Source organism: Venustampulla echinocandica (assembly GCF_003357145.1).
Source record: "Venustampulla echinocandica strain BP 5553 chromosome Unknown scaffold_4, whole genome shotgun sequence".
In the NCBI taxonomy this organism is placed as follows: Eukaryota; Fungi; Ascomycota; class Leotiomycetes; order Helotiales; family Pleuroascaceae; genus Venustampulla; species Venustampulla echinocandica.
This window is the reverse complement of record NW_022474209.1, coordinates 14,405-34,330: the sequence shown is the minus strand read 5'-3', so window position 1 is coordinate 34,330 and position 19,926 is coordinate 14,405. Positions and strand designations below refer to the sequence as shown.

Genomic DNA, 19,926 nt, shown 5'->3' with positions numbered 1-19,926 from the left:
AATTTATTTTCTCCGAATATCAGTCTCTGTTGACAACATAATGCACATCAAAGTTTACAGCTTACAGATGGTAATTAGGAGCGGAGCATATAGGACTATCAATTGATAACGAAAAGCAGTTCGTACCGATAAGGCAAATTAAAAGGCCTCTAACGCGCTCGAATAAGAAAAATGGTCATTATTGTTGCTACTTCATAGTTGGGTCCAATTAAAATTGTAACTAGTTCTAATACAGCAGGCTTGAACCCTGGAAGTGCAACCCCTCTCGAGTTGACGCCTTACGCCCTTCGAATGTAGTACTGGAGTTTCGGATTATCAATCACATCCATGCGCTATATATCAGGCTACTGCGATCTATGTCATCGCGATCGCAATATATAAATTGAATTGAACGTTCTCCGTGAGTAACTGCCGGGACCGCCTCCTCATATCCATTCTCCAAAGCTCATTTTGACTGTTATTCCCATCATACCACACGTTAACAATCAACCACCATTCCTATTTCATTCTTCAAAACACACACCTGTATCTCAAATCATGGACCCATCAATCAAGCCCTTCAAAATATCGGTCCCAGACTCAGCCATAGACACCCTAAAAGCCAAACTGGCAAGCACAACATTCCCGGATGAAGTTCCGCTCGCCGATAGCTGGGATTATGGCACCCCTCTCACAGACATGAAGCGGCTTGTAAAATTTTGGAGCGATGGGTTTGACTGGCGAGCCCAGGAGAAGAGGCTAAATGAACTGCCGCAATTTACGACCAAGATTGATGTCGATGGGTTCGAGCAGTTGGACATTCATTTTGTGCATCGAAGAAGCAAGCGAGAGGGAAGTATACCGTTGTTGTTTTGCCATGGATGTCAGTTCACTTTCTTTTCTATCTACCCCCTCCTTTTCTTTCTCGATGCCAATATATGGGCAAGATGAAAATTGAAACGCTGTCTGCTCATACTTTTGATACTTGATGGAGACTGATTCATCTTCTAGGGCCTGGGAGTTTCATTGAGGTCACCAAAATTATTTCCTTGCTCACTGATGGGAAACCGGACGGTCCATCTTTCCATGTTGTTGCGCCTTCGCTTCCTAATTTTGGCTTCTCTCAAGCTCCTTCAAAGCCCGGCTTCGGTCTCGCACAGTATGCCGAAGTTAATCATAAACTCATGCTAAAACTAGGATATGATAAATATGGTAAGCCTTGATCATGAAGTCTCTATTAGTAATGGGCATTGTAACTTATAGGCGACTCGAGAGGCTAACAACGCCAACAGCAACCCAGGGTGGCGATTGGGGCTGGTCAATCAACCGAATGATGGGGGTCAGATATCCATCACATGTTGTTGCCTCACACTTCAACTACGTCCCCGCAGATCGAGCCCGTCTAACGAAATGCCTCGACTCTCTAAGTAGCCCTTTAACGGAGCAAGAGAAAGAAGGAGTAGTTCGAAGCGAATGGTTCTACGACAAGGGCTTCGGATATAACTACCTCCAGAGCACTCGTCCCTCGACCCTTGGATTCGCGCTGAGAGACTCTCCCACCGCACTCCTGTCCTGGATCTACGAGAAACTCCATGACTGGACGGATTGTTATCCCTGGACCGACGACGAGATACTCACTTGGATTTCTATTTACCAATTCTCTCGCGCGGGGCCAGAAGCTAGCCTGAGAATTTATTACGAGGCAGTTCACATGAAGCCGGAGGAGAGGAGTAAGGTGTATGAGTATAATAAAGACGTGAAGTTGGGACTGAGTTATTTCCCCAGGGATGTAATTGTAGCGCCTTCTGCGTATGGGCGCACAATGGGCCCTGTGGTTTACGAGATCCGGCATCCGGATGGAGGGCATTTTGCTGCATATGAGAGACCGGAGCTTTTAGTTGGTGATTTGAGGAAGATGTTTGGTGAGGAGGGGCGAGTGATGTGGTGAAGGATTACTGGATCTAAGTGTTTGCAATTCTTATTTATCATTCCTATTTGCTTTTGATTAATGACTTTGGTGACTTCATTGGCGCATTTCTTACGACCAAGTGACGGGAGGCCGGGTATCAAGCGCTTGAGAATAGCGTGGTTGTTTTGCTTCGTGTCTGTAGGCAATTCAGGTGACTTCCGCACGGTGTTCTACAGTTCGATTCGATGGGTTTGAGTTGATTAGGGTGCAATCGATGACTTTGAATGAGTTGGAACTAGCTTGGACTTTGTGGACGCTAGCCATATATCTAGTTGCCTATATCATTTTAAGTAAGGTATTGTTGGGTGCTAGTTGGAGAAATGGAAGCTAAACGGGTACTATACTAAGACTGGGGAACTGGTGATACCTACGGTGCGAAGAATCTAGGAAAGGCTTTGCATGACTTCTATGAATTGACTAGGTGACGATGAAAGGCCGAGTTATTTCAGCCTAAAAAGTTGACGATATGAACACCTCATGTTGCTATCTAGAAATCTTCTAAGTTTATCCTACTCATATTCTTATATCCGCTTCCTGCAGTGCACTCCATCACCTATTAAGTGAACTGCGGCATTGTGTAGTTCTCTAATACAATAAGTTTAATTATTTATTGCTATATTTTCCGATTACTTTGAATACTTCGTTATGAAACCTTCCTAGAACAGAGCGCCTAAAATAATGGTACAGTATGAGAAGTCCATCTCACCCCCCTTTTTCTCACCCCTATTTCCCCCACCAAGCGAAAGCTGCGCACCCCACGCAATTCGGCCACCGTAATACATCGACCTCCCCATTCCGAACTCTCAAAACCACGACCCCAAGGAAGGTCCACCATCACCTAACGCTCCCCTACCGCGTCCGACATCACAGCGAAAATGGTCCTCTCCTTCATTTTAATTCAAAATCGGCAGTATGTGTCCCCCCTCCATTCCTCCTCTACATAATCTTCAATCCCACCCGTCCAAAACTCGAAACGCAAACTAACCCCTCCTTCCCGCCATAGAGGCAAAACACGCCTAGCAAAATGGTACGCACCCTACAATGACGAAGAAAAGATCAAGCTAAAAGGCGAGGTAAGTTGCTCCCTTCTTCCATTTTGTAGTTACTATTCCCCAGGTATCCGCTTCCCAATCACCTATTAACCAAACCCCAGGTCCACCGCCTAGTAGCACCCCGAGACCAAAAATACCAATCCAACTTCGTCGAATTCCGACAGAACAAAATAGTCTACCGCCGGTACGCCGGGCTATTTTTCTGCGCCTGCGTCGATGCGAACGATAATGAGCTGGCGTATCTAGAGGCGCTACATTTCTTCGTGGAGGTATTGGATAGCTTTTTTGGGAATGTTTGTGAGCTGGATTTGGTGTTTAATTTCTACAAGGTACGTGCTTGGTTTGTGAGGAACGAGGTGTGGTTTGGAAGGGAGAGGAAAGGAGAATGGGATTGTGAGAATGTTGGGATATTGGCTGATCTGGGTTCGTCGTGTTATAGGTTTACGCCATACTGGATGAAGTGTTCCTTGCGGGCGAGATCGAGGAGACGAGTAAACAGGTTGTTCTGACACGGTTAGAGCACCTGGATAAACTGGAGTGATTGTATGGCGCGGGGGCATATTCGGAAGTGATTGGGGGATGCATTGGGCGGCGAACATGGCGTTATTCAGAGGATCGGTATGCTATGGTACACATTTTCATGTGCTACCATTAGGGCGTATGGGTGATGCAATCTGGACCTTTGATTTTATGCTACTTTTACATTTGGCCAGAATGCTAGCGACTTATACATACAGCAAACTAATAACTCTAGGTGCTACCGTGACTTCGGCTTCAGAATAGCAAAGTATGTCCTAATGCCCCATGCAAGCGAAGAGATATTAGCACCTGAACCCGACAGATACCTTTCTGCTAGTTCTTCATGATACCGACATCCCGAACCTCGTCGACCTCTTCCAGAACCTTAGCAGCCAACATCGAACCCGGGCCACCAACCGCCGAAACCCCGTCACTCTTCTCCAGCTCAACCTGGCAATCTTGAGTTCTCGACTGAATCTTGCAAATTTCGGCAATGTCCTCGGGGATGGGTGTGGTGAGCTTGAAATTCCGAGAAAACTTCTTCAATTCGTCTCCAACCCGCATCTTCATGAGTTTTGTTTTGGATTTCTGGATAAAGTTGGCTTGAGCCGTACTGTGCTTTCCTTCATGCGACACTTCCTGTTCTACAATTTAGTATCCGTCCTTCTAGGTGCATTGAGGACTGGCAAATACGTACATCAATAATATTGTGGAAGGATCCTTTCTCCTCCAATGGTTGCGACTTGGTGCTTCTAGCCTCCTCTGGGATTGTGGTTGGCACGTTGAAGTTTACTGCAAACCTCTCCAAGTTCTGACCTTTGCTCCGGTCGATCAAGTTCCTTACTGTGGTCTGAAATTCCCTTGTTGATCGAGATGAAGCTGAGGCAGGTATGCCGGCTCTAGCGGCGTTGTAAATTGCTTTCATGTTCAATGTGTTAGCGTTGAGACGAACTTCCTCAACCTGCAAATTTTGAATGTTGGCTGCCGCAGTATCCTCGTGCCCATCTTTCATCAGTTTAAAAGTGGCCCTCTTCACTTTCGGATGCACCTCTTTCATATTATCGACCTTTCCAACGGGGCCTGATAATGGTGTAGTCTGTGCCGTGCATGTAAATGATGGGAATTCGTTGCTCGAAGACCGTGCATTCGACCGTCCAAACCTCAGCGCTGAAAGTTCTTTTTTGGCGTTTCCTGTAACTACTTTGACTTTATTCAATGCCACCGTGCCGAGGCGAACACCCTTTTCCTCATAGTTGGAGTGTGTGATAATTTTATTGCGCTGGTTAGGCCTCTCATCACAGGCTCCATCGAATTGTGGATATTCGGTACGACTGGGAGGAGTTGTCGACTTTGGGATCTCCAGCTTCTTTTCGGTAAGGTCAAGTGATTCAAATGCATCAAGGTTTCTAAGTAGTATCTCAAAATTAGCAATTGCGTGATGGAAATTGAATAACACTTACGCTCTAGTTCCTGGCTGGGGTTTCTTTTGGTCGTCTGCTTCCCACATATCGACTGCTGTTGGACGTTTCTTGACATTGTTCACCACCTCCGTCATCTCCGGATGCTTCTTAATTAGTCCTTGGATGAGCTTTGAATACTTCGGAGCTGGACTGCTCTCTGGAGCTGGTACAATCGGAAATCGGGTCTCGATATTGCCGCGCCTAGTAGGACGGTATGCTGTTCGACCAGAGGGTTTGATGGCATTCATGGTACCTTGTGTTACCGTGTACGCAACAGCATTGACTGGGCCATCGCGATCATCCTCTTCGCCATCATCCACTGTAATTTCTTCAGGATTGAGGTTCTTCCTTCCCGTCTCCCTGAGCCGGCCCTCCTCTGTATGTCTCGCTAGTATCTTGCTCTGGAAATCATCCACAGAAGCATTATCAGAAGTGAGGGTCTCCGTTTCTGTGTCGGTGCGTCCATCGCCAGCATAGCGGTCTCGTTCCTCACTGATTAAATCATCCACCGCGCTTAATATTTCATCCATGGTCATTCCTTCCGCAGGGTTTGGTCTGACGTCTCCAGAGTTCTCCATAGTATTGCCAGTCTTGCGGGGCTTCTTCCTTTCTGAGTGTAGATCGTTGTCGCTATAGTCTCTGTTGCTCATGTCCGGAAGAGCTCGCTTTCGATGTTGGTTACTGGAGTCTTGGAAGGTTGTAACTCCTCGCCCATCCATTTTAGCTACATCTGCTAACTCCTCCTCCAAAAGTCGAGCTGCTGCAAGGTCAAGCTCCGCAAGCATTCTTCGGTTTGCACTATTAGGAGGTGAACAATCTCTCATTGAAACGTTCGAAGAGGCTGGGGTTCGATTCAGTCGACCATACTCTTGATCCGTTTGTCCCCTTCTACCGGTGCTGTCGGTGAGATCGCGTTCTCTTGCGTTAACCTTTGAGGCCTTTGATTCCCTGTGACGCTCTTTGCGCTCTCTACGCTCCTTATGCTTGCGTTGTACAGTAAGAGAGGACCTGCTATTATTATATGGGCAGAGTACTCCGTAGTGCTTGCCTGTTTCCCAACACACTGTACAGGTATAGTTCTTATCAGGTGGTTTGTCGTATGCTGGGTCTAGGTTGGTGGGGCAGTCTTCCAGTTGGTGACCTGACATCCAATGTTAGCGTCTTTTGACAAATAGTGAATACTTCACCTTTAGAAGACTACATTATTTCAGAGAAAAAAAGTGGCCGACAACTGCACCGAGCTAACAAACTTTACATACCTTTCTTGTCACAGCGCTTGCAAACGTAATCCCTAGGTGGGGGTCCCCTAGAGCCTTCCATGGTCGCCTTCCAGGTCTTGAAACTTGACTCCTTGTGAGCCGCTTTTGTTGAACTTTGATTGGAGGATTGCACAGATCTATGGCGCGTCGCGTCCTTCCCCTCACGGTGCCAATCAGCTCTTCTCAGATAAGTAAAAGCTTCTTCAATATCTAGGGGCGTGGGTGGAGGTCGACGTGCACAGTCTTTGAAGGGACCGTGCTGTTCCTTCCAGATATTCACTTTGTTTGCCAACTCCGACTGACAGAAGCCTCGTGAGCTAAGAGCTGAAACCCATCTAGCCAGAGTGCTACGCCACGGCCTTGAAGGATTTGGTTTCAGTTGACGGTGGATCTCGAGCCAGCGGAGGTAGATCGAGAGTGTTGAGTCTGGTGAAGTGGTTAAGTTGACACTCCGGGAAAGTTGTTTTAGCGAGAGGACTGAGAGGTCGTTGTCAGTTAACTCGTCTGTCTCTGTGGGAGCGGCGGCATCTTCTTTGGTCTCGTGACGGCAGTACTTCTCCGTTGAGGCCATCTCCATCTCCATCTCCATTGCGGATCAGAGTTGTTCCGGGTGGTTGGTGTTATCTCCGATAAACAGAAAGGGGGGGGGGAAAGTGGAAGCGAGTGTTTATCTCCTAAAAGCGTTAAAGTGGGAGCAGTGAATTTAATCACTGAGTATAAGCGGGCACACGAGATAGGATCTATCAAATCGAAATCCAGATGGGCTAAGATATGCGCAGGCCAGGATTCAGCCACTATTCCTATGATTGGATATATCTGCCGCCTTTGGTACAACTATCTCATTTGTATTAACACTCAAATCACGTATGGTATGGGAAACTTTATCTCAGGCAAGACGATGAAGAATTACTTTATCTCTATGGGTCATTTTGGCCTTTGTCTCCTTTATGTGAAGCTTGAAGAACTTCCTGCAAGTTCCCGTTACTATCCGTTCTATCATGCAACCTGCCATATATTGCATCAAAGAGCCTAATAATGAACGAAACAACACAGCTAGTACTATGACTGTATAAACGCAAGAGCGCATTCGGCATCTGGGCTATGCCTCCAGGGAATAAAATGCTATCATTACTCGAAATACCTTAAGATCTATCCAAAGCCCTACTTTATACCTTGATCTATGCGATAACTGCACTCGCCTCCTCCTCTTTCCGCTCTTCAACTGCACCGTCAGCCGGAGAAGCCTCGGCATGAACTTGCCGAATGACAATCTTAAGCTCGTTCAAGAATCTTGAGACTTCTTCTTCGGTGCCAACCGTTATCCGCAAACATCCCATGCACCCGTGTTCTTTCCCCCGGAATCGGACAACCACTCCCCTATTCTCTGCCAGCCTCTCATACACGTTCAACGCTGTCACGTTATCCGGGTTCCCATCAACATCGAGCATTTCCACTAGCAGAAAATTGCTTTCATTGCCACCCCTAAATCTTCCAACGCCCCTAATTTTGGGCAATTCTCTCAAGATCCGATCTCTTTGGGCGAAAATCCTATCCCTATTATACTCCATTGCAGCAAGCCCTGCATCCTGTACCGCTTGAGTAGCAATGGCACTTGTGGGGCTACTAATGTTATATGGCGCCTTTAGGTTATTCAGCAATGAAGCAATAGGCTCCGATGTAAATGCCATCCCGAGCCGTATGCCTGCCAGGCCAAAAGCTTTCGACAAAGTCTGCATGACCACTAAGTTCGGCCACTCAAGCACCCACTCGGCAAGCGATGAGTCCTCCGGTGCGAAATCAATATATGCTTCATCCAAAACGACAACGCCATTCCAACTGGGGTGTTCAAGAATTTTCTGTAGGTCCTCCTTACGGAGCAACGACGCAGTTGGGTTCCCAGGAGAGCAAACATATATGACTTTGATATTTGCTGCCTGTGGAGACGAAAGCGTAGAGATGATGGTGGAGACATCAAGTGCAAATTCGGGAGCGGGCAGTAATGGGACTTTAACTAGGCCGACATCATTGACCTGTGCAGACACAGAGTACATGCCATATGTAGGTGGGCAAACAAGGATTCTGTCTCGGCCGGGGACGCAAAAGCATCGCAGCAGTGCATCAATCGCTTCATCGCTCCCAACACCTACAAACAAGTTGGCAGGCGTGAGGTTTTTAGAGGTATGGGAATGAGTGTTGCGCAGCTTGCATAAACGCTGTTTGAGGTCGTGCTGGTGCGGGTCTGGGTAGCGGTGCAAGCCGAGGAAGTCGATTGAGGATGAAGAATCGGACGATGAAGTCTGCGGAATCGGTGACCCGTTCAAGGGGAGACACGGTCCGTAGGCGTTCTCATTAGCATCGAGAAGGATATTTGTTCCATCGTCTTTATAATCGCTGTATAGATGTGAGTCACCGAACTGACAATTGCTTCGGGGACTGAAGCTCTTACTCTCGTGCACAGCGGTAAGGCTGTAAGTCAAGTATATTTTGGCGGGCACAGGTTTCCAGGTTGAAGGGACGTGTATTTTCCGCCATATTTTGGAAGGTCGGGGTAACAATTGAAGGCAATTGACGCTGTTGTTGATGTTGATGTTGATGTTGATGGAGGGGCTCCGAGGGGTACTTGTAATTATTTTGGTTGCAGTTCGGGGATTACCAAGTGGGGGCTTACTAAGATGACTCTTGACCTCACCAAAGCCCATTTCCGACCTCTCGAGGCGCTATTTCGTACCTACCCCATACTACCTAATACGGAGTAAGTACCTAAGTACCCTGTCCACGTTTACAGGGATGCCGGGGCGATTTTGGATCCCTGTTGTCGAGAGCCAGTTCAACACGACGACCGAGCCTCTCTACATGCTCCGTGCTAGTTACACGGTAATATTCACGAAATCTTGGTAGACAACGCCTTTATAAGAACTTGAGATAGTATCAAGACCACTACTATTCCCATTTGTCCCAAATCCGGGTTCTCATCGCGAGTCTTCAGCGCTGCAAACTCTTCATCGCTCTTTAAATAGGGCTACTTGTGATCGGCCGAGGTTCCCTATACTGTTCCTTAGCAGGGAGCACAGGATCAGCCCAGAGATGTTTATGGCCTTCACAAACCCTCTTTTAATCGCGAAACCGGGAACTAGGGAAGATGGCTCAGGCAGAGGCTTCATCCGGCCACTCCACGTCCCTGGAGGGGGCCGCGGTCTCTTCCCACCTCTACGGCTATCTCCAGACATTGTACCATAAGTCCACGGCTCTTCTCAATGCACGGACATACAAGGAAGAAGAATGCCCACTGTGTCGCCCATATTTCGAATCATTTTCAACCAGCACTGTGCTCAATCAGGCTGCCCTCTCTCCGGAAGCACAGGAACGTTGCCACGGCTGCTGTGTGGTGGGGTTCGCCATGTCCTTTTTTGCGCACATCATTGACAAGAAGGGGCAAGGACTTCGTAGCCAACATTGCTACATCGATCCATATATAGGTCGCACAGAATTCGTTCTGAGCGTCTTAGAGAGCGATGGCAGTTTTATTGAAGCAACGCTAGAAATGCTCAAAACTACTCAATCGAACAAAGACGACTCCTGGGCCCAGTGGCTATTGGGGTCTCTCCGAGCCAGGCGGCGAGAACACCAGCCTCTCTATATTGAGAGAGCATTCGAAACACATCCAATCTCAGGCAACACCGGATCTGCGGCGGCGTTCGAAAGGGTCTACTCTTGGTTTCAGGTCTGTTCTGCAAGTCACCAAGCTTGTGGTGACAATCACCACCCGCCATCACTACCTACGAGGGTCATCGATATAGCCGATAGGAATAATATAAGACTTATTGAAGGCGAGAGCTCTCAAAGTCACTACATATGTCTTAGCCATCGGTGGATGGATGCAAATAAGATGCCACGATGCACTCAAGCAAATATCGACTCCCTGAAACAGCATATTCCTTGGGAATACCTCACTCAAAGTTTCCAAGATGCTATTTTATTTGCCCAGGAATTCTCGAGCTGGTATGTTCAGCAGTACCCTGGCCAAGACCCGATACGATACATATGGATTGATAGCCTTTGTATTATTCAAGATAGTGCTGAAGACTGGGAGAAGGAAGCAAATCTTATGTGCTCGATATACGAAGAAGCTATCTTGACTGTAGCTGCTGCGTCTGGGGTGGACGGCTGCTTCTCTGAGGCAGAGAAAATCTTCAAGGGGTTTGAAGTTTCGAATCCTCAGCGGCCCAACCCAAGGTTGTATTTGCGAAAAGGACTGCCATATCATGGCGAGCAAGCGCCAAGAGAAAAGTCCAGCGCAGCCCATGCATTCTCTGGTGGACTAGACTTGTTCACTAGAGGCTGGGTCATGCAGGAGAGGCTATTATCTCGAAGATTTGTGATATTTAGCCCTAACGAAATTATGTGGGAGTGCTTTGAATCCTCAGATTGTGAATGCGGAAGGCTGTCGGAAGGGATCAAGAGAGACGTGCTTGAAGGACGTACAGAGTGGCATTATAATTTGAGACGGACGATCCACGAATACAATGAACAAAGACGAACAGAAGACCCGAACTACTTACTTGATCCGATGGCATTCAAGGCTGCTTATCATACGACCTTAAAAGGTGGAGACAAACACCACATGCGCAATCTTAGAGATTGGTGGCGTCGGCTGGTAGAAACCTACTCGTCCCTGAATCTGACGAAGGAGTCCGATAGACTTCCCGCCTTGCTAGGACTGGCCACTCAATTTAAGCGGAAAACTGGTATGGGGGAATACATAACTGGCTATTGGGTAGCTAGCCTACCGTTCGATTTAGCTTGGTATTCGGCTACACCCGCCGATGGCCTCCCTGATCAGGATCGGTCTCAACCTATTTCATCATGGTCATGGGCATCTTGTGCTAGCCCAGTTCGGATGCCACGGGAAGCAACTTCCGATAACTTTGTAGCATGCGCACAGCTAAACTCGATATCCTCCACGGGTTCCGTCGTCACTTTGAACGTTAGATGCTCTATCTTTACAGCTACAACCGACCATCTCAGGGACAGCAATTTCCCGCTCGTCGGTGACTACTATCCAGACTCGGCTGCGTCCCCCACAGTGCCAGCCAACAAAAGGATGTATGCTCTCATAATTAATAGTGTGGAATTAAAATGGTGGGGTTTTCTACACATCCAAATCGCCGACCATGGCAAATTGAAATTCCGACGTTTAGGCATGTTCATTTTAAGTGCCAGGGAAAATCTCCCCCAAGGGCAGAGCGAAGCAATTACTACCCTCACTCTGCGCTCCTGCTTTAACACTGAGATCATTCAGGAAATAGAGTTAATTTAGAATGCTAGGTATCGAACATAGATAGTTCACGACAGATGACGAATTGTTACTGTATACTTTCTCCACTCCTAACTCTTTAACAAAAGAAAGCTCAAGTCTCCGACAGCCCTATGTGCAAAGCGTCATTACTCGTACTCGTACTTTTCTGTCGGACCCTCGACGCCTTCATGAATGTCGTCTCCCTTGGCAGAGATTGTAGTTTCGAGGCGAGAAGTCTTGTCTTCGAGGCTCTCAAGCTTTGGTCCATGGCTTTCCCAACTTGCTTAGTGATTGAACGTATTATCTTTAGACGTATCTACCTATACACTATTTACTAACTACCTAGCTATAAAATCTTTCTAATATTAGCGGACTGTGCTTTGCGCTATATAAACGTCTACTTCTTTGCCGGGGGTCGTTAGCTTTAAACACTATTATTAGTATTAGTATCACCAAATGGCTTGGTAAGGCTGAAAGAACCTCCTTCAGCAGCCAATAAAGGAGAACTCGTTTGGATTGAGGCCAGGGTTTAGAATACCGTGCACACCCTTTTTCTTACAGTACGGAGTACATCGAATCACCGTAGCCTGATTAAACTAGAGATTGCCTCCGCGACCAAAACGTGGGTGCGACTAGCAATATTAACACTCCGTAAGTTGCACGCAACCATCTGCGACTCTAGGCACCGGTTGCGAATAGCTTCATTTCGAGTGCTGCCCGTCGTGTAGCATTATTGTTGCTCTACGGAGTACTCGTTACACGTCGCGTAGCAAGTTACGGAGTATTGTTATTTGCACCCACGTTTTGGTCGCGGAGGCAATTTTCTTACTGTGATGACTTGGGTGTGGAGCGCCTCTGCCTAATCGGGCTAGGGCGATGCCATGCGGAAACGTGCATATGCGGGCAGCGGGTAGAAGGTTGCGACGTGCAACAAACGTCTGCTCACACTCTAATCCCAACCCAGTGTGTCAGCTGACCTAAATGCAGCCGTTGTACCTGCCTTCGGTAGGCATGCGGTAGTTAAGTATTGGAGCCAGTGGTGAACTCACTACTCCGTATTTCGCAAGGGAGGGACAGACGAGTGAAATCCCTTGTGAAAGGAGGATTTGGCTGTACATAGGTACCTATATACAAACTCGAAAAGTACCTATGGTAACAGTCAAGCTTTCGTTCTATGTCCCTTCTCATATAAATTTCCAGACATTGATAGATGTCAGCCCGGGACCCCAACGCCATCGCTAAATCAACCAGGTCAAGGAGAATCCCATCCCAAACCCTCATTTCTTCGAGGATCCAAATCCAACAATACCCATGCTAGCCATCATATCGTCCTCGTCGTGCTCGCCCTCAATCCTCACATCATCCCCATATTCCTTCTTAACCTTAACCTCCTCCTCTTTAATAGCCTTCTTCTTCTCCACCAAGTCCCTTCTCTTCCTCCTCCTTTCCTCCCTCTCCTTATCGTCTTCCATCTTTCTAACCTCCAACCTCTCTCCAAGAGTCTTAACATCTGCCCTCTTCTCGTCTATGATCTTCTCCCAAATCATAGTAATCCTGTCATGCACATCCTCCGCCGTCGCCCGCCTAACTTCGCCCGTCTGCCCAATGGCCCGAAGATGCTGCATGCTATTCTCATGCTCCACCCACTGCAAATTATCCTTGAACGTCAAATCGCAAGCCTGGCAATAGAAACCCGCTCCACGACCTCTCTTCCCCGTCGCCGCCCCGGCCGGCACCAGCATCACTTTTCCTACATTGCTCGCGACATCTAGTCGGGAGGCTCGCGCCTCTGTAAGAGTTTCGTTCCCTGTGAGGGGCACATGGTATTTCTTTCCGGCGAGCTTCGCTTCATAGCGCGCTTTTCTTTCTTCCTTTTCTTTGGATTCTCGCTCCGCCGCCTTCGCGGCGTATTCCGCTCGGTCGTATTTCTTGCGGAAGTCGGTGTCCGAGGCAGTTGTTTCGTAGGCCCCCTTGTTGGCAGACATGGCTGCGAATTGGTTGGCAGAGAGAGGGGAGGTTTCGGTAGTATTGCCGTTGTAAAGAGTCGAGGATGGCAGGATATAGGTGCAGTGGCAAGGCTGTTGATGGTTGAAGCTTGGACGAGGTTGCGCAAGTGCAGGAGCTTCGAAATTGTTGATGTGAAAGCGGTGTGTTGTGGCAGAATCTTCAGAATTTCCCCACACGGATGAGGGGCACAAAATTATCATACTGCTGCACAACGAAAGGATAGACACAATCATTTCCATAGTGGAACACCACATTAGTCAAAATGCTTTATCTAATAGGCCTCGGTCTATCCGATGAGACAGACATAACGGTAAAAGGCCTAGAAATCGCGCGCACAGCTTCGCGAGTCTACCTTGAAGCATACACCAGTATTTTACTTGTCGATACGGCTATCCTCGTAATGCTCCCCCTAGGTCATTTCTTTATTTCTTACTTTACCCAAGCAGAAATTGAGAGCTGACGCTGATATACAGTAGGAGAAATACTATGGACGAGAAGTTATTGTTGCAGACAGAGAGATGGTCGAGTCAGCAAGTGACGAAATCCTACGAGATGCGCAAACCGTCGACGTAGCATTTCTCGTTGTGGGAGATCCTTTTGGGTTCGTACTTCCACTCATCCTAATTACTATCCCGCCCCATATACTAACTCTTCTTATATAGAGCGACGACACATACCGATCTCGTTCTCCGCGCTCGCTCGCTCCAAATTCCCATCAGCACCATTCCCAATGCCAGCATCATGTCAGCCATCGGATCCACCGGTCTTCAACTCTACAATTTCGGGCAGACAGTATCCATGGTGTTCTTTACTGAGACATGGAAACCTGCATCCTTCCACGACCGCGTCCGAGAAAATCGCGACATTGGACTACATACACTCATCCTTCTAGATATAAAGGTCAAGGAGCAGAGTTTGGAGAATATGGCAAGGGGAAGGAGGATTTATGAGCCACCGAGGTATATGACTGTTGGGCAGTGCGCAAGCCAGATGCTGGAGGTGGAAGAGATTAAGAAGGAGGAAGGCGAGGGGAAGCATGGTGTTTATGGGGAGGAGAGTTTGGCCATCGGAGCAGCGAGGGTGGGTGGCAAGACCGAGAAGTTTGTCAGTGGGACGTTGAGGCAGCTTTGTAGTGCGGATGAGGAACTAGGAGGGCCGCTGCACAGCTTAGTGTTGCTAGGAAAGAGGACGCATGAGCTAGAACATGACTATGTCAGAGAGTTCGCGGTGGATAAAGAAGTGTGGGATAGGATTTGGAAGAGGGATTATGAGGGACAACAATAAGTCCAATTTAGGCCAAAAGAAAGCCGTCCTATTCAATTGCTACAACAGTATTACACCTCCCGACTTTTGATACTTTTACAAACCTGGCTTCCAATGCAGCCACCCGAAGCAAACACCAACACCATGCTAAACCGACATAAACGTATTGATCGCTCACTCCTCTCGGATAGTTTTCTTTTTACCAAAGAATCCTCTCAATCCGGCGCTCCTAGGCGTCTTAATATCCTCGTCCTCACTCCCAAGACTTGAACTTCCCAGATCCGAAACCTCCGGCGCCACTCTCTCCTCATCCCCACAAACCACCACGAACCACTCAATCTCCGCCCCCTTGTGCACCCCATCCCTCAACTTCTCAAACCATCCCAACCTCCTACTCTTCCTCCTAATATCCCTCGCACTCAACCCCTCACCAAGACTCCCAGGCCCACCAGGGGAAACGAGTTCCTCCTCAGCCCTCATCATTGCGTCATATTTGGCCATCTCCTCCGGAATCGAAACCCCGAGTTCGACTTTAACGAAGTAATCACCGACGTAAGCGTACGGCTGGCTGGTAGAATGCATGTCGGCGGGGTTATATTGTTCGAGGATTTTGACGACACTCCAGTCGTTGAAGCTCGGCGCGTCCTTTTCGGCAAGCGTTGAGGTGCTTGTGTTTGCATTGGTGCTAGGCGGCGACTCTAGATGCGTGCCATTGCGTCCATGGCGATTCTTATCTCCATTCTGCCCATTCGCAATGCCGCTTTGACGCTGCGTGTTGGCAATGCTCAGCGCGGACGATCGCCGTGCGCGTACCGATAGGGAGGACTTCAGCGATGCTCGTGAGCTCGTATTCCTTTTCGTCAGCCGCCGCGGTGGTTCTTTCGTGGATGCTTCCTGTACCACGACTTGGGTATGTGGAGCTGGGAGTGCATATGAGGATGGTGGTGGGCTACTAGGCGGCAGGAAGTCGTAGAGCGTGTAGAAAGAGTTGAGCAGCGTGACGGAGGTCGCTGGCGCGACTATCCAGTCTGAGGCTGCGTCTTCGAGATCCTGCCGAGCGATGTAGATGCGAATTGCCCAGCGCGGCCAACGGAAGCCGTGTACGAGGTAGGTTGGCATTGTGACTAGAGTAGAGATGTCGCCAACAAATAAATTGTACTTTTAGTATGAAGCTTTATTGAGGAAGTTTTAATGGCCAAATGGGGAATTCGATCTCCAGGGGAATATCTTTTAGGTGAGAGATCGAGATCTGGTTTCGTCAAGATGATGACTAGATCACTCTATGCTTCAATGCAATGCAACGACCATTCAGGCTGAAATTGTTGACGAATAGAGGCGCGGTCAGGGATCGATACGGGCCAAGCAAGGCTTAGTGTCAGCCTCTTGTTGATAACTGGATCCTTTCTTCGTAAGCTAGTTCTTGGAAAAGTCTCAAGGAGATAATGCAGTATTTCTAGTTCTCAGCAAAATGCTGAGTATTTTCTTGCTAAGACTTTTTGCACATGATTAGCAGGATAAGATCTGCTTTTATTACCCGTATCCCCCTAACCCATGTATACTCCGTATGGGTGGAGTATCCCGTATTTATGAGGAAATGGACGCTTCCCTGTATCAATCCAAACCCATGGTTGTTTGTGGCGTGTTGTACGTTTTCTAGCGTTCTCCAGGCGACGGCCCGGGGCTGATCCCGGCCGCTAAGTTGCCCGTTTATGGCGTAGGAAGATTAGTAGATGTTTCAGGAACCCAGTACTTTGTGCAGTACCGTACAATGAACGACCGACATTGGACGGTGGACGTGCCTAATAGGAAAGTTACCATTATTCGGTTTGCCTCGAACCGATTTCCCGGAACATCTCGGCCCGTGCAACTCACGCCATCCTCCGATTTTGACTCCAAGGAGTAATGCTATTTACAACTGGACACGCTTCTTAATGTAAATATCAAGAACGGCACAAAGGCGGAGTGCGAAAGCGTTTGGTAACAAAGCTGGCAATTCGAGTAGACCGCTCTCGCCAGCGGACAACGACCTATAATAGGCGAAATAAAAGAGCCAAAAAAGCCTAATATCTATTACGATTTTACCAAGGCAGGAACAGGAGGCAAAAATATTATTTGGGCATTCCAAAAGGCAAAAGAGTTCGGCCCGGTCGATTGCCTACATCTCTTGTCGATTTTGGTAGTGTGTCGTGCTTTGTCGCTTTTGCCCAATCGATCCTCTCCAGAAGACAATTTGACCGGAACCACTTAACCAAGTGGCCGCCCTTGTCTTCCTTAAAACACAAACTGCTTGCTTATTTTGATTTATAGAGGGTAGGTAGAATAGGCGGGGAGGAGATACGCATGTGACTCGCGGTCACTCGGCTGTATGGTTACCCAAGTATACAAAGAACAAGTTAGACTTCCTTGTGGTATAAAGTGATACTCCCTGCTGCATTTCTCTATATGTGTAATCGTAGCACCCATCATACCTATTATTACAACCGACAATACGAGCTCAATCGATATCAACGAGCACATTCTGGCGAGCTAAGCACTGTTTGCACAATCGTCGGCTACAAAGGAAAGAGAGAAATGGTATTTCCAGAAGTGATCATCAAAGGTACTTTTCTACTGTCGTTCTTCGATTTCATAGTATGGTACTTTGAATGGGAGAATCTCCAATGCCTGTTTGTTCATTTCCATCATGATTCATACGTGTATACAGCCATATATATACATGCAGGATGGCCTATTACGTCCAGTTAGGTAGGGTATATATTCAACGCCGGGGCAGCCTTTCCAAAACAAAAACCGTCCATATCCAAATGTCTTGACTCCTGATATGCATTATCGGAGAGCATCGGCCCAAGATATGTAGTAAAATCATCCACGCCAATGCACAATCATTGCTCGTCCCGAGATTCAGTCTGTGCCTCATCCTGAGACGATTCCCGCGATGCTTCTTGCGATGTTTCCTGCGATGCTCCCGAAATCGTTTCTAGATACTGTCTTAATTCCATAGCATCCTCGAGAATGGCCGGAATCAATGCCTCAAACCCTTGAGTCTTGTGTTCCTGCTTACGACTCGCCCTCTCCAATACACTGATCCGTTCTGTATTTTGAAGCTGCATCCGCTTCATTTCTCTCTCGTTCTTCTCCTCCAATGCCTTCATCCTCGCATCCGTCTGCGCAAAGTGTACCGTCAGCTGAGCGCGGAGATCCTCCCTTAAGTTCTTTTCACTGGCAAATTGCCTGTCAAGTTTCTCGGAGTGGAGCTGAAATTTCGCTTCTAGGTCATGGATGTGGTCGTTTTGATGCATTGTGGCAGCTTCTAAGGTTTGAATGCGGTCTAGCAAGTGGCTAGCCTGCGCATCGCTTGTATATTCTAAGTCGTCGAGACTCTTTTGAACGACTTCAAGTTCATCTTTATTTTGCTTCTCAGATCTTGTTAACCGCCTGTTGAAGTCTTCCAATTCGCCACTGCTTTTCTCGGCGATATCGGTTATCGTGTATTCCAACCTAAGCAGCACCTCCTTTTGCTTCTCTGTTGAGCATAGCCGCTTTGTTAATTCCCGGATTTTGCCTTCTTGCGTAGTCGCGTGCCACGAGAGTAGGCTGTCTATCTCCGTAAGGTGATCAGCGTGTTTTGACTCTGAAGCGGATTGCTGCTCAGATAGAGATTGGTATTTTTCCTCATTCCTCTTTAATACCTCGAGAATTTCTGCTACGTGATCACCCTGTGCTGTTAGCTTCCGTTCTAGGGAAGCTAATCGAACTTGCATAACATTAATATGCATAGCCTTTGATGAAGCATCATTTTGTAAAGCATGTAAATATTGCGCCCTAGCAGTCTCTAGGTCTGGTTGTCCTTTTTGCGCGAAGACCATGAGCGGTTCTGTGGGTATTTCAAAATCGATCGTCTTAGAGGTTGGTATAAAGGTATTTTGATGAGCTTGATTTGATATCCGCGCAGTTACGTTGGCTCTGTGAGCCTTCGATTTTAAATGGGCCTCGAAATTGTGAACAGAGGTAGCGCTTGGTTTGAAGGTACGATCATCGCAGTCTGAACATTTTATTAGGCTATTTTCAGGTTCAAAATGATCGTCGGGATATTTTGCGCGGAGTCTTTCAACACCAGCAACTAGCCATGCCGGAGACGAATTCTGCTATCGTTAGACGTGTTTGAGCTAAAAGTAGTTTGGAATACGTGCCGTCTTTTCCATTTTTAACATTATATTCTGGAAATTATCCAATTGCCGCAACTGGTTGAGGTCCATGGGCTTGAGAGGACTTAACACATGAGAGGGTGCCGAGCGTCGCCTGTTTGCTGACTGGGGGGTGCATAGCCGCTTCGCAGGCCGTCGAGGATCCGAATATGAGAGTTTAGAGGGACTGAAAGGTTCATTGCTACTCGAGGCATCACTCGCAGCAATTTCAAGAAGTCGTCGCCGCTTTCTGCTAGGCGTTTCACATGTTGGATCTTGCGGCTGCTGTGGAGGGTGGACTGCTCCTCGTATCATCTCAGCATACGCTTCAGCGTGTCCTGGAAATTTGGAATTAGTGTGCAGGGAGCATCCAAGGGCAAATGCCTGCTTACTGATAGCATCCGTACTCAAATTATCTTCAGGCTGCTCCTGAGCCCCTCCTTCACATTCCTCAAGTTGGGTCTCCTCCTCTGTTTCCGCCTCAGCAAAGGCCCCCTCAACCTCGTCTTCAGAAGTGTATCTTGGCACGGAATAATTGCTGAGAGAGCCATTCGCTGCTAGTTGACCCAGAACAACTCTCGGTCTCTTCCTTTCCTTTGCCATGACCTGAACCATTTGGCTTTCTCCTTGTATCATAGCTTCTTTTGCTGACCTGTATCCGAACTTCCCACTACCATCACCAGTATTCTCCTTCTCATGATGCCCATGTATCCCCAGCATGGACTCCATAGATTTTTTCGCCACCCACCCTGACATCGTATTTCTATAGCAACTAGAGTAATTGACCTGTCCTGGCGATAGACCTTTCTTTTTTACCACTTCTCCGTATTGTCCGCTACCTCGCGTGCGGGCTTCGATTCACAGCGAATTAAGGATAGAAAATGTGCAATTTCCTACGCCTCGAGTTCTAGCAATCAAAGATAACTTGCCACCTGATC

The 19,926-nt window shown here is 47.7% G+C and overlaps 8 protein-coding genes across 8 annotated transcripts; 3 read left to right on the top strand and 5 right to left on the bottom strand.

The window, feature by feature from the left end:
* Positions 1 to 537: 537 nt before the first annotated feature.
* BP5553_06293 (putative epoxide hydrolase) lies at positions 538 to 1,927 on the top strand (the record flags this gene model as incomplete). The annotated part of the gene is made up of 3 exons (XM_032014916.1): positions 538 to 835; positions 991 to 1,191; positions 1,272 to 1,927. The coding sequence occupies 3 exons, from the start codon at positions 538 to 540 to the stop codon at positions 1,925 to 1,927; spliced, it is 1,155 nt and encodes a 384-aa protein (XP_031868337.1).
* A 1,925-nt stretch (positions 1,928 to 3,852) lies between these two features.
* BP5553_06292 (uncharacterized protein) lies at positions 3,853 to 6,827 on the bottom strand (the record flags this gene model as incomplete). Its single annotated transcript, XM_032014915.1, has 4 exons — positions 3,853 to 4,158; positions 4,217 to 4,925; positions 4,980 to 6,120; positions 6,239 to 6,827. 4 exons carry the CDS (start codon positions 6,825 to 6,827, stop codon positions 3,853 to 3,855), a joined length of 2,745 nt encoding a protein of 914 aa, XP_031868336.1.
* A 589-nt stretch (positions 6,828 to 7,416) lies between these two features.
* On the bottom strand, positions 7,417 to 8,937 carry BP5553_06291 (putative histidinol-phosphate transaminase; the record flags this gene model as incomplete). Its single annotated transcript, XM_032014914.1, has 1 exon — positions 7,417 to 8,937. The coding sequence occupies one exon, from the start codon at positions 8,935 to 8,937 to the stop codon at positions 7,417 to 7,419; it is 1,521 nt and encodes a 506-aa protein (XP_031868335.1).
* Positions 8,938 to 9,377: 440 nt separating this feature from the next.
* On the top strand, positions 9,378 to 11,555 carry BP5553_06290 (uncharacterized protein; the record flags this gene model as incomplete). The annotated part of the gene is made up of 1 exon (XM_032014913.1): positions 9,378 to 11,555. The coding sequence occupies one exon, from the start codon at positions 9,378 to 9,380 to the stop codon at positions 11,553 to 11,555; it is 2,178 nt and encodes a 725-aa protein (XP_031868334.1).
* A 1,256-nt stretch (positions 11,556 to 12,811) lies between these two features.
* BP5553_06289 (Uncharacterized protein) lies at positions 12,812 to 13,780 on the bottom strand (the record flags this gene model as incomplete). The annotated part of the gene is made up of 1 exon (XM_032014912.1): positions 12,812 to 13,780. The coding sequence occupies one exon, from the start codon at positions 13,778 to 13,780 to the stop codon at positions 12,812 to 12,814; it is 969 nt and encodes a 322-aa protein (XP_031868333.1).
* A 23-nt stretch (positions 13,781 to 13,803) lies between these two features.
* BP5553_06288 (Uncharacterized protein) lies at positions 13,804 to 14,825 on the top strand (the record flags this gene model as incomplete). Its single annotated transcript, XM_032014911.1, has 3 exons — positions 13,804 to 13,938; positions 14,018 to 14,142; positions 14,204 to 14,825. The coding sequence occupies 3 exons, from the start codon at positions 13,804 to 13,806 to the stop codon at positions 14,823 to 14,825; spliced, it is 882 nt and encodes a 293-aa protein (XP_031868332.1).
* A 153-nt stretch (positions 14,826 to 14,978) lies between these two features.
* BP5553_06287 (uncharacterized protein) lies at positions 14,979 to 15,923 on the bottom strand (the record flags this gene model as incomplete). The annotated part of the gene is made up of 1 exon (XM_032014910.1): positions 14,979 to 15,923. The coding sequence occupies one exon, from the start codon at positions 15,921 to 15,923 to the stop codon at positions 14,979 to 14,981; it is 945 nt and encodes a 314-aa protein (XP_031868331.1).
* A 1,763-nt stretch (positions 15,924 to 17,686) lies between these two features.
* On the bottom strand, positions 17,687 to 19,744 carry BP5553_06286 (uncharacterized protein; the record flags this gene model as incomplete). The annotated part of the gene is made up of 3 exons (XM_032014909.1): positions 17,687 to 18,846; positions 18,991 to 19,326; positions 19,381 to 19,744. The coding sequence occupies 3 exons, from the start codon at positions 19,742 to 19,744 to the stop codon at positions 17,687 to 17,689; spliced, it is 1,860 nt and encodes a 619-aa protein (XP_031868330.1).
* Between the last annotated feature and the right edge of the window lie 182 nt (positions 19,745 to 19,926).